This window comes from Apodemus sylvaticus, chromosome X (assembly GCF_947179515.1).
Source record: "Apodemus sylvaticus chromosome X, mApoSyl1.1, whole genome shotgun sequence".
NCBI classification, from domain to species: Eukaryota; Metazoa; Chordata; class Mammalia; order Rodentia; family Muridae; genus Apodemus; species Apodemus sylvaticus.
The window spans coordinates 30,993,650-31,007,583 of NC_067495.1; the positions used below are offsets into that span (position 1 = coordinate 30,993,650).

A 13,934-nucleotide genomic window follows, 5' to 3' on the forward strand; every position below is an offset into this window, starting at 1 on the left:
GAGAATCCAGATGACACACTGCAAACTTGACCATAGGTCCTGGTCATTTCCTTTAGGTGTAAGGCCACAATATTAGGATGGGTAAGAGAAATTACCCCAAGAATGTAGATCTGAGTTTGCAGATCTAGACTCTATTTCTTAAATAAAGTTTTATTGGAACACAGTCACGTTCATTCATGTGTGCTATTTCTGTGGCTGCTTTGTATGACACAGTTAAAGAGCTATACAGTTTTATATGGCCCACTAAGTCTAATGTACTTATCATCTGGCTTTTGCAAAGAAATTTGCTTATTTCTATTGTTAGCAAACCCCAACTATATGGCAGAAATAGTATAATGGTCTCAGTGAACCAAGAATCTATTTTCTGTTTCTCAGAGCCTAAGGAATTAAAATTAATAAGGTAGGCTATGTTCACTGAAAATTACTTTTCCTTTTATTTCAGATTGGGTAAATTCTTTAAGTGGTTATATGGGAAGCTGTGTATGGTGAGAAGTAGAATATTCTGGGAATCAGGCATAAAGAAACTTATACTAATCAGTGGCTGGGATACCCGTTGTTCCACCCAAAGATGAACAAGGCACAATGCACACTTCTTGAGAATGAAGAACACAGTCTTCAGACTAAAAGAAGGACATTCTTGCAATGTGAAGAATAGTTTTTTTTTTTTTGGAAAAAAACCAATTGTATATCTTTCTTGTATAAGTCAAGTAAAGATAAATGCATTAATAAGTCACAACAATAATTTCCATTTAAAGTCTCATTCATGTATTGTGTTAGCTGCTTTACCTCCTAACTTTAAGTTAGAAGGAATTATCCTTTTATATGAGAGAAAATGTTGCTTAACTAGTTTAATTTCCTAAAGGCCATACAAATTTTTTTTTTGTAGAAGTGATAGTTATTACATAGTTTCCAACCCCCATTAATATGAAATTCACATTCCACAAATTAACCATTTTTAAATGCACATTTCAGTGACATTTAGTACATTCACAGTCTTTCAAGTCAAAGTATTCTGTATCCTCCGAAAGCTCCATATTTATCAAGTATAAACTCCCCCATTTCAACTCTCCTTTTTAGCACTTGGATTTGCTTTCTGTGCTTATGGGTTTAGATATTCTGAATATTTGATATATGTGAAATTGTATGACATGTGACTTTGGAATTTGGGTTCCTTTGCTTAGCATAAAGGTTTTTTGAGGCTCACCAATATTGTACTGTGTATCAGTGCTATATTCTTTATCAGGCCGGAATGACATTTTGCTGTATTGCTTGCATCTATTATATTTAGTTTATGTATTTTTAGTGGATGGATGTCTACTTGTTTCTACCTTTTGACTATTGTGAATAGAGCTGCTATGAAATTTCATGTGCAAGGATTAGAGTTCTGTTTTCAGTTCTGTAGGGTGCATCCTGAGGCTGGAGAGACTATCTTATGGAAATTCTATGTTTAACTGGTTTCCATAGCAGCAGTACCACGCTATATTCCTACCAGCAATGTACTCAGGCTCCAGTTTTTCCACATCTTTATTTTCTTTTTGAAACATTATAGCCATCTCAGTGGGTGTAAAGTTGCACCTCGTTGTTTTCATTTACACATCCCTATGTTTGGTAATGCTGAACAGTTTTTTTCATGAATTTATTGGCCATTATTGGCCATTTGTATATCTTCTTTTTCTTTAAAAAAGATTAATGTTGATTCATTTGTGTGTGAATTTATGCATATATGTGTGTGTGTGTGCACATGTGCACATGCAGGTGTTCTTGCATAGAAGCCCAAATAAGGCATTAATCATCCTTCCTCTTTAACCATTTCCTATGTGTTTCTTTGAGGCAGGATCCCTCTTGAACTTTGCATTTGTGTATTAGCTAGTCTGGAAGTCAGCAAGCACCAGAGATGCTGCTGTGTCTCCCTCCCTCAGAGCTGGAGTGCTGGATGGCATGTTTGTTACATGGTCGTAGGGATCTGAACTCTAGTCCTTATGATTATACAGCAAGTGTTTTTAACCCCTGAGACAACTGTCTGGCCATTTGTATATTTTATTTAGGGAATTGTCTAATTCTTTTCCTCATTTTTAAATTGAGTTTTGTTGTCTAGTTTGAGTACAAGTTTCTTGTCAGGTATGTTGTTTGCAAGTATTTTCTCTCATTCTTTAGGTGCCCTTTCATATTCTTGTTATTGTTGATGATGTACAAAGCTTTTAATTTTGATGATATATCATTTACTTTTCCTTTATTATGTGCCTTTAAAAGACACTGAAATTCAAGTATGTGAAAGTTTAGATGTGTACTTATCTGTATTTAATAGAATACTAGTATAATTTTAGCTTTTTTATTTATTGGACTTCTCATCAATTTTAAGTTGATGTTCATATGATTTTCCTATAATGTGATACAGAGGTTCCAATTGTTTCATTTTTTTTAACTAATTAGTTAATTATTTAATGTGCATGTGTCTATGCATCACATGCATGCAGTTTCCACAGGGGCCTGAAAGGGGTGTTGGATCCTCTGGAACAGGAGGTACAGGCTGTTGCAAGCTACCATGTGGCTCCTGGAACTCCATCTCTGGACTTCTGGCAGAGCTCTGCTAGTGTTCTTAACTACTGAGCCACCCTTCTGGTCCCTGTTTTTTATTTTTGTTTGTTTGTTTTTCTGTGTGTGTGTAATGCATGTGTTTTTATATTCATGTATGCATGTGCCAGTGGAAGGCAGGTGTCTTCTATCTATATGTAGCTTACTTTATATATATAAAGTAAGGTATATATATATGTGTGTGTGTGTGTGTGTGTGTCTATGTATGTATGTATGTATGTATGTATTGAGGCAGGGTTGTACTATGTAGCCCTGGCTGTCCTGGAACTTATTTTGTAGGCTGCCGTAGAACTTACAGAGATCTGCCTGTCACTGCTTCCTTAGTTCTGAGATTAAAGGTGTGCACCACCATGCCTGGTTCTGCCTTACTTCTTGAGGTATTGTTTCTTATTGAACTTGGTGCACATCAGTTGATCAGGAGGAGGAGTAAACTTCAGGGATGTCCCATTTCCCTTGTACATGTTAGTATGTACTAATGTTACAGATTTGTGCAGCTGTGCTTGGCTTTTGATGTGACTGTCGAGAATCTAAACTCCTGTCCCTGTGCTTCCATGGCAGGCACTTTACTCACAGAGTGAAGCCCCCAGCCCTTGCTTTTGGTTTCATTTAAACTGAGTCTCAAATAGTTCAGGCTGCTCTCCAACTCAGTTTGTGGCTAAGGATGACCTTGAATGTGTGGTCATCCTGCTTCTGCATCCCAAGTGTTACTATTAAAGTCATGAGCCACCACATCTAACTTTTATCTTATTTTCATAACCTCATATGGGAATAGCCAGTTGAGCTAGTGCCTTTTATTGAACAGATAATTCTTTCTTGCATTTACTTGTAGTGGCACCTTTGTTGAAAATCACTTGGCCATAGTTGTGGGGAATTACATACCATTAATTTTTGTCCATTGGACTTTGTTCCTGTCTTTATACCAATACCGTGTGTCTTGATTATTACAATTGTATAGTGAAATTGGAAATCAGGAAATCTGAGTCCTCTAAGTCTTTTCATTTCAATGTTCTTTGTATATTGAAGTACCTTGTTCTGCCATATGGATTTTAGAGTCAGTTTTTCCATCCCTTGAGGGAGGGAAGCCATTGGAATTTTGATCAGGGTTGCATAGAATTTGAACTTTAATCCCCAAATATTTTGTTCATTTATTTGCTTATTCATTCTCATGTTTTTATAATTGTAACTGATCTCTTAATTTCCTTCGAAGATTGTTTGTTTGTAGTATAGAACAGTATTCCTGTTTATTTTTAGTTGTGATGAAAGTTTTACAGTTCAGTAATATGTGTTTATAATAATATAAAAACACTACTACCATCTGTTTTCATTTTTCATTAGCCTAAATAGAAGCCTGGAGCTAAGTAAGCATTATCTCACAAAGTTTTCCTACTCCATCCCAGTACTTAGTAACTTTAAGCTTCTTCCCTTTTCTGTGATGTTTACCTAATGTAGATAGTTTGCGTTGCTGGAATAGTAAAATACTTATCCTTTTGTATCTGACTTCTTCCATTTAAATGTTTTCAGGGTTCATCCATGTTGTACATATGAGAACTTCATTCTTATAGTCTTCCATTGTATATGTCTATCTATGATGTATGCCTCATATTTTCCAACCCATTCATCTGCTGATGGAAACCTATTTCCATCTTTGGTTATTATGAATGCTACTTTACACACAAGGATTCAAGTACTTAGTACTTGAGAACTGAGTATACCTAGTAGCAGAATTCCTGGGTTATATGGTAAGCACATGTTTAATACTTTGAGGCTTCCTGGATTTTATGTTTTGATCTTATTTTCCTCACCTTTTCTAACTTTATTAGTTCTAGTAGAGTGGGTTCTTTTTTGGGGGGGCACGCAGGGGTGGGGGGGAGTAGATTCTTCTGGATCTTTAAAAATGGATACTTTTTCATTTCCATGTTAGACATTCTTTACTTCTTTGTGCAGCCTAATTGATGTAGCTGTAACTTCACTGTTGTCAAAGTGACCAAAATAGGTGGTCTTATTTTGTTCCTATTGTTTAGAGGAAGGCTTTCAGTTACCATTACCTTTCCAGTTAGTGATGTTAGCTATGGTGTTCAAAAATATCCTTAAGCAGGAATGGTGGTAAATACTTGTAGTCCAGTTTACTGAAGGCCCAGCTACTCTGTAGGCTAATCTTTTTGAGTTTCAAACCAACCTGAGCAACATAGCAAGCTTCTTCTTAAAAAAAAAAAGAAGAAGAAGAAAAAAAAAACAAAGCAAAGCAAGAAAGGGGAGAAAGGAGCCTTTTATCAGGCTGAAGAAGTTGCGTTCTGTCTCTCTTTGTGAGCTCTAGTGGGAGGTAGGAGCACAGTGCCTTATCACAAGCAGCTGCTTCAACAAGCCTCTTCTTGTTGCTCTAAGCTATTTGAATAGTTGTAAGAGTGTGGGAAAGTTGATTTTTCCACCTCCCTTTCTTTCTTACGTTCTTTTTTCTTTTTGAGGTATAGGGTCTTACTGTGTATCCATGGCTGGCCTCAAACCCAGAGATCCATCTGCCTATCTTTCCCCCTTGAGTCCTTCAGTTGGGATTAAAGGCATACTTTGAGTTCTTACCACATTAATCATAATTCTGTTTTTTTTTTTTTTTGACATAGTGTCTTACAATGTTCCTTTGGTTGGCTTTAAGCTAATGGTCCTCCTGCATCACCCTCTGAATGCTGGGATTACAAGCAAGAACCATAATGCGGGACTTATTTCATAGGTATTTTAAATTCCTAATGTGGCAGTTCTCTAGTCTGTGCCATATCTTCATCTGGTTCTTGTCTATTTAGTTTTCTTGCCCTTTTTTCATACCTTGTGTGTATGTACAGTAGATATGATATATGGGGTGATACTAACTGAAAAAGTAGGCCTTTAGTAAGGGCTCTATGTTCCTCAGCCAGAAACCAAGCCATTAAACTTTTTCTATTCATTCTTTCAGTTTGTGTGCATGTATGCAAGTGTGTGGCTACATACATGTGGGTCAGAGGACAGTTTGCAGAGATTAGTTCTTTGCTGCCACAATGTGAGTTCTGGGAATTTAACTCAGGTTCTCGGCGTTGGCAAGCAAGTACCCTTAGGTGGTAAGCTATGTCACCTCACTGGCCCATTTCTAATTTTAGAGGTTACTGCCCTCAGTTTCATCCAATACAGTGGCTCGAATCCTTCTTAATGCTTCGACCCTTTAATACAGTTCCTTATGTTGTGGTGACCACCTCCCAGCATAAGATTATTTCCTTTCCATTTCATAACTAATTGTGCTACTCTTATAAACTGTAATGTCAACTGTCTGATATGCAATCTCAAGAGAGAGGGATCATGACTCACAGGTTGAGAACCACTGCTTTAGTGGCTTTTATTAGTTTTCTACGTTTTGGTCCTTTCCTTTCCCTGAGACCATTAGAAACTGTCGTGTCTGTATCACTTTCAGTGGTGATCCACTTACTGTACTAGTGTCCTGGAACCCTACTGAAATGGTGGGAAAGAGTGAGATGGGCAAGTGTTTTGTCACCTAGGGCTTCAGCTGGACACAAGTCCTTCGCTATATCCTTCCCAAACATTTTTAGGGCTGCTGTGTCATTCTCCTCCTTTTGTTTAAGTAAAAGGGGAATAACAACTTGGACTGGAGCTAATTAATTCCCCTTCTTCCAGAATATTTAAGCTTCTGATACATTTTGTTTGAGAGTGTTAGCCTTTGTTCCTGAAGAACATTCTGAGCTTATTTGAACTGGGCCAGATGGTACAGACTTGGGATCCTAGCTATTTAGGAGGCCGAGGTAGGAGATTCCAAGTATAAGGTGGGCCTGGGTTACGAAAATGAGCTTATTTGAAAATTATACTTTGCGGTTCAAAAGTACTTACGTTCTCCATCCCTGAAGGTTTTTTTTTATTGTTCGTTTTTGTTTCCGTTGTTGTTTTATTTTGAGACAGGGTCTCTGTGTAGCTCTGGGTGTCCTGGAACTCCCCCTGACCAGTCTGGCCTCGACCTGCATCTATGTCTCAAATGCTGGCATTAAAGGCCAGCATCACCACGCCTAGCAAGGAAGAGACTTCTTATTGGCTCTTACATCCTTGGGATATTTCAGAATGGTTACTTTTCCTCTCCTCCAAAGGGGAGGAGATTGCGGATTCCCGGAGGCGAAGCTGCAAGAGTGGGAGGGTCCCTTTTCCTTGGAGCGCTCATTCCACCAAGCTGGTCTTACTTAGCACTTGGCAGATTTATTTCCATTGCTAATATTTTACTCTAGTACCTTCTGCCTCAGGTAAGTGTCTTGGGTGTGATTCCGTGCATTTGTTCATCTAGAGATAGCAGACTCTCTTGCCCTGTGTCCTCACTTCTCTGGCTGGTTGGAGCTAACTTGCTGACTTGAAAGTTGTTAGGGTCTCTCTGGCGGTGATGACAGGACTGATGATGTGTAAGCTCAGCTTGTGTTGAAGCTGAAACTGGAAGTCCTACGTTTATAGTTTAAAATTAGAAAGATCTTGTCCAGTTTAAAAATAATGTTCTGCAAGAGGGTTTTAAACTTTGCTGTGAACCATTTGCTTAGCAAAGATGACTCATTCTCAGTTATTTCCATCCTTTTGAATCTAGATCTCTATTTTCATATGTTTAGGAAGAACTTTTTTTCCCCGAACAAAAATTTTGAAAATCTTAAGAACTTCATCTAGTTCTTGAAAATTGCTAAGAACTGAATCCTGAATTAACTAAAAATATTATGATTCTTGACCCCCCCCCCCCCGGAATTGAATTTTGGCTTGTCAGCTACCTTTTATAGACTTTGCTAAAGTAGTTCTGAGCATTTTTCTTTACTATGCCACCCTAATAATTTTTGCAAAAATATCTCTTTCTAAGGCAATGTCTAGAGATGAAGTTCCTTGAAATGTGAAAAATGAATGAGAATAAACATGGAAGTTTTATACTGCCAATGACTTGTTTTCAATTAACCTTGAGGAAGGAACTAATTATAAACTCGAGATCTTGGTGACTTTCACTTAATAGGACTACTTTTATAATCTGTGCAACAGAGGACAGTTCATCTAAAAGGTGTTATTTATCTAGCTGAGAAAGTACACTGTGTACTTTGAAGCCTTGTAAGTTGATAACTTGCTAAAAAATTTAATTTGGGGAAGCTTCTGTTCTTACCCTTGGATAAGAGTTGCAAACAATCTCAGGTGATTGACACATTGTACATTTTGTTAACCTTGCCTGTCTTCTAGTGTTCATTTTAAATTTTGTTTTTTCTCATAGAAAGTACTGTGAGGAATGGCCATTAAAATGAAGAAACAAATTAGTTTTTAGATGTTTCAAATTGATTATTAATTGGCAAACTCTTACTGTGTTTGTGTTAAGAAATATTAATTTTTTCTGTTTTATTATACCCAATTATTTCCAATGACTATGTTTGTGAAAATGTTTTTGTAGAAGGCAAATTCAAATATTAAGTATGATGAATATAATTTTAACTCAGCAGATGAAAATTACTTTATAAATGTTCTGCTGCACTGACAATATCTAATTAAAAATATTAGTTGTTTGTTATGTAAAAATTATCAGTGGTCCACTCACGACAAGACACATTTGTTATGCTCTGAATTAGAAGCTTTCTGCCCTTCCTTCTGCTTTTGCTTTGAGGACTTTGTCACAAAGAAATAGAGGCTCTTGGAAGGAACTGGATGGAGGCTAGCAGGTGTACAGAACCTTTGGCTCACATTTGCATCATAGGCGCTTCCGCCCACACTCGTAGGCTAGGGAAGGTAGCAATGCTCCTCCTGAACATGTTTTCGTCTTAAGCCCTTTGTGTATCCTAATTATCTCCTCCTCACTGCTGGGCCCTCTCTCCAGGTCCCCATCACTCTTAATAGCCTCTTCACATTTAGTTTCCATCAAAACTTGCTTGCTATCCATTAACGCAGAGTTCCCATCCTCTTCCTGATCTATTTGTCCCTGCTCTAATCCTGTGCTGTCAGCCCTCCCACTCACTCCATGAAGCCTCACATAACCGTTTGTAATGTCTTCCAGTGCCTCAGTCTTGTCCTAGTTTCATGGTGTAGTCGTTGTTTCTGCACCCAGGCCTTCTCTCCTACTAAGTGGTATCTTCCATAGCTCTCCTGAGACCTCCACCTTTTATACTGCTCGCTGTGTCAGCCTTTACACTTCCAGCCTTTTGGTGCATTGGATATAGAGTTCTTTACCTTTAATTTGTTTGCTCTGTCTCTCTCATCAAGCAGTAATTTTCTTGCTTCTTGTGTGGGTATCTTTAATCAGTCTGGCTGAGATTTTCTTACCTTGTTCTCTGTCAGTGCCTCCTGGTTGATCTTTTCTCAGCATCTACTTGTGTAATTACTGCATATTTACTTGTTCTCTGAGCCTTCCTTTAATTATAACACACACACACACACACACACATTTTTGAAATTAAGATGTAGTATGTGTCTTAGACTGGATTTCTTGATACTTTTCAGAATTGAAAAATGACTTATCTGTTAATTATATTGTAAGTTTAATAAAATACTATAGTTTTTAAAGACAAGATCTCATTCTGTAGCTCAGGATAACTCAGTAGGTAGCCCGGGCTGGCCTAGAACTGTCAGTGAGCCTTTTCCTTTGTCCTTCTAAGGGCTTGAGGTTACTGGCGTATACCAACCAAACACCATATTTGAAATAATCTATTTTTCCCAGTTGATTTCAAGTTCCACAAGCATATTCTGTTTTACTCATCAGTAAGAGCCCATTTCTATTACAGTACATTTCACCTGGTAGGCACTGAATAAATAATGGATGAATGAATATCACTGTCTCTTTGGGAAATGTTGGCCCAACTTCTGTAGCTACATCAATCAGTTTATGAGTATATGCCAAACAATTGACTCATTATTTTTGGCGATTGTTTTATACTGAGGAGACCTTTAAATTTATCTGTTTTCCCCTTTATATAACTTGTTTCATTATAGGTACACATATGTTCTAGTGTAGGAGCACTTTCCATTTATGAAAATGAATTCACATAAGCTTTTACCCGGTATCAGCCATTTCTTTTATTATGGGGGAGCAGGGAAGGTACCAAACAGCAGCAGGCTTTTAAACTGTAGGCAGGTGTGACTCTTGAACTTACTGTCTTATTTCACTTCGTCCTCCAAGGTGTGCACTTGCTTGGTGTGCCCACCTTTTAAGTGCAAGAACAACGAACAGGCAACATGAGTGACTGGAGTACTTTACACCAGCTCCTAGAAAAGGTTCAACCCTACTCCACAGCTGGAGGAAAGGTATGGATCAAGGTCCTTTTCATTTTCCGCATCCTGCTCCTGGGCACTGCTATCGAGTCAGCCTGGAGTGACGAGCAGTTTGAGTTCCATTGCAACACTCAGCAGCCTGGTTGTGAAAATGTCTGCTATGACCAAGCCTTCCCAATCTCTCATGTGCGCCTCTGGGTCCTCCAGGTCATTTTCGTATCTGTGCCTACACTCTTATACCTGGCACATGTGTACTACGTGATTCGACGGAATGAGAAGTTGAACAAGCAAGAGAAGGAACTGGAAGTTGCTCGTTTTAATGGCACCAGCGTGGAAAGGCACTTACCAAAAATTGCAGGAGAGCAGTTCAAGTGTGTCAGTGAAGGACATAGTAAGATGAAAATGAGAGGCAGATTGCTGCTAACCTACATGGCCAGCATCTTCTTCAAGTCTGTCTTCGAGGTGGCCTTCCTCCTGATTCAGTGGTACATTTATGGGTTTACTCTGAGTGCTGTTTACATCTGTGAACAGTCTCCTTGCCCACATCGGGTGGACTGCTTCCTCTCTCGCCCCACCGAAAAGACCATCTTCATCCTCTTCATGTTGGTGGTGTCAGTGGTATCTTTTGTCTTGAATGTCATCGAGCTGTTCTATGTCCTATTTAAGGCTATTAAGAATCATATGAGAAATGAGGAGGATGCGGTTTACTGTGATCCAGTTGAGTTCGAAAACCCTTCCCATGTCTCTTCATCAACTGTTCTCACCACCATATCTTCTAGTGATCAGGTGGTTCCGACGGGACTGTCTTCAGTCTCTATCTAAAGTGAACAGAGCCATGTCAGTTACAGTACATGGTCATAAGACAGAGGGCAGGTAGGAAGTAGCCTTTCTGGCTTGTACTCAGCATCTTTTCCCCACTGTGATGATAAAAAGAATGCTCAGAGGGTTTTAGGTGGAGAGAAAAGAAAAGCAAAGATACTGGACATTAACATTGTAGAGCTATCTAACAGTAGCCATGACTGTGCTAACAGCAGCCTCATAACCTAGACATTGTGATTTGTGCTTGAAAACATTACGAAAGTAAATTATCTTTTCCCTTAAAACATATCCTCCAATTTATTGAATAATATATAGTAGTTCTGCTAATTGTGATGAGTTTTCTTTTTATCTTATGTACTATAACAGCAATCCTATTGCTGAGACAGAAAATGTATTTTCCTTTTCCAAGGTAGAGTCATATTTAACTGAATCAATTGTACTGAAAACAGCAATTGGAAACACTACAAACTTAAAGAAATACTTAGAGGTAAACTATGAAATGCGCCTACATGAACTTGGCAATAATAGTCATTCTTGGCTTTGTTCTATGTAATGCATATTAATTCAGATCTTACATTCTGCAGTGAGTTTTGCAGTCTCATGGGATGACTGGCATTTTCATGTTCATATTAAGATTTTATTTGGAGAGCTGGAGACGGTGAAGGGGGTGGTACAATTCCTGTGTAATTGACCTGAAACATATATGAGGTATCCATTTCTTCTAATGCCTTTTAAAACATTCCACAGGTGATTGAAAGTGCTGAGCTGTAAACTTTTGTTCTTGCATGACAGCTCCACATACAATTTTATACAAGAAAAATTCATTTCCTTACCATTTGATGTTTAAGCTACTGTCATGTTCAGCTTCATTTCATGCAATGCAGGCTTAATATATCGTGTTCTAGAGAATTCTTTATGCAATAAAGCCTTTTGAGCGTGGTCCATATGCATTTCTTCTCTGAGAGCCTCTGAGTGGTCTTTGGAACTCTTCGTTGGGGGCATCTTAATTTAAGCAAACTAAGGTGGGTGTGGTGACTCATGGAGGCCAAGGTAATTGCAGTGTCCTAGGCTCCAGGCTAGCCTGGACTGCATTGTGAGATGCATCCCCATCTCCTGCTCGGGAAACACAATACACTGTAATCACAGTTTTTGGACTTCAGATTGAATGACTGACACTGTTCTAGGAACAGCATCCTTCATTTCACATAACAGAATCCATGACTTTCAGATATGCAAGAAGAATGCACTTAGGTTTTTTCCCTTCCCTTTTAAGGGATGTACTCTTCATCATTAAGTATCTTCCCACTCCAGGGAACTCAGGGGAATGGCGAACACAGGAACAAATCATCAAACCTGCAGTTTATAACATCTTGTTCTGACAGTTGGTACAGTCTCATTTGGAAAACCTAGTCTCTTAGTTAAATGATGAGTTTTGGGTTTTCTTCTAGAAGTACATTGAGAAGATTAATCAGTTATTTAGTAATGGGGCACTTGTGCCTTTTGGACACTGCAAAAGTTCTAAAGCCTTTGAATCAGATTGGGCACTCCCTAGTCCTGTCTCACAGTCATTTTCACATGTAGCTTGCTTGTTTTTGTTACACGTTTACCCTGAGATAATTACAGATTGGAACATAATAGTAAGGAATGATAGATTCTGTATTCCCTCACCACGTTTCAATAGTAACATTTTTGAGACAGGGTCTCTGTAGCCCTATTTGGTTTGGAACTTGCTATGTAGATAAGGCTGCCTTTGAATTCAGAGATACTCATTGGACTTTGCCCCTACAGTGTTAGGGTTAAAAGTATGTATACCTATACCTACCTGGCCAAATATGTGTGTGGGGGGGTGTTGATTTATTTTGTTTTTTTGTTTTTTCTTTTAGCTTTGCATATTTATTTATTTGTTTATTTAATTACTTATTCACTTTCCATCCCGCTCACAGCCCCCATCCCAATCACCCCTCCCACAATCACTCCCTACTCCCCATTCCTTTCTCCTCTGAGTGGGTAGGGAGTCCCCTGGGTATCTCCCACACCCTGGCACTTTAAATCCCTGTGAGGCTAGGTGCTCCCTCTCACCCTGAGGCCAGACAAGGCAGTCCAGCTAGAAGAACATATCCCACAGACAGGCAACAGCTTTTGGGACAGCCCCTACTCCATTTTTTCAGGACCCACATGAAGGCCAAGCTGCACACCTGCTACATATGAGTGGGGAGGCCTAGGTCCAGCCTCTGTATGGTCTTTGGTTCAGACTCTGAGGGCCCCAAGGCTCCAGGTTAGTTGACTCTGTTGGTCTTCCTGTGGAGTTACTATCCCCTTTGAGACTGAGAAGGAAGTCATAGAACCAAGTATTATATATCCTAATCGGGACTTGAAGCTGTGGTGCTTTACGAAGTTGAAGATGACCTTGAACTTCTGATCCTTCTGCCTTCAACTCCTATGTGCTGGGATTACAAGTGTATGCTTCCATGCCTGGCTTATACTATTCTAGGAATTGGATCCATGGCTTTGTACATGTTTTGCAAACCACTGAGCTACAACTCCAACTTTTACTGTTTTTTTAATAGGATCTCTTGTAACCTCTGCTGGTCTTGAACTTAAATATGTAGCCATGGTGATTATTTTCCCTGCTTCTACCTACTATTTACTACAATTAGAAGTATGTACCATCATGACCTTTAGATTTCACCAATTTTATATGCACACATTGCATTTAGTTATGTATAGCTTGACAATTTGTAGAGTTGTGTGCCCACTACGGTCAAAATACAAAGAAGTTTTGGCAATATTATATGTTTTTAGCCATGTCCTTTCCTTCTTTCTAACCCCTGGTAACTCCTAATCTTTACTTCACTTGTATAATTTTTTCATTTCAAGAATGCTATTTAAACAAATTATATAGGCTATAATGCCTTTTAGGATAGTTCTCTTGGCATTTGTTTTCATTTGTATATAATATATGCAGTGTTCCATATATGGGTATTCTGTGTGTGTGTGTGTGTGTGTGTGTGTTATAATGATCCCTAATAAATTCTGTAAGCAGCACTTTAAAAATTATTTTTGAAAGAGGATCTTGCTGTATATCTGGGTGAAAGAGTTCATAGTTTTGTGGAGTTTAGAGACCTATGAAATGTAACATATTCCATGTAATGAACAACTTTTGTTACCTTATTTTTGGTTTTTGTGTTATTCTGGTGATTGAATTGAGGGCCTCATGTACAGTTAATTGATTGCTTGTGATGGAGTCTTGCTTGTGTGGGGGCATATTTTTTGGCTACGTTATTGGATTTTTA

At 38.5% G+C, this 13,934-nt stretch overlaps 2 protein-coding genes across 2 annotated transcripts in view; both read left to right on the plus strand.

Annotated features, from left to right (window-relative positions):
• The window catches only part of Cdkl5 (cyclin dependent kinase like 5), a 211,988-nt gene that overhangs the window by 74,768 nt on the left and 123,286 nt on the right, over positions 1-13,934 (plus strand). The gene's annotated exons all lie outside the window — the stretch shown is intronic.
• LOC127675231 (gap junction alpha-6 protein) lies at positions 9,746-10,923 on the plus strand. Its single transcript, XM_052171252.1, has one exon. The coding sequence runs from the start codon at positions 9,787-9,789 to the stop codon at positions 10,642-10,644; it is 858 nt and encodes a 285-aa protein (XP_052027212.1). The 5' UTR covers positions 9,746-9,786; the 3' UTR covers positions 10,645-10,923.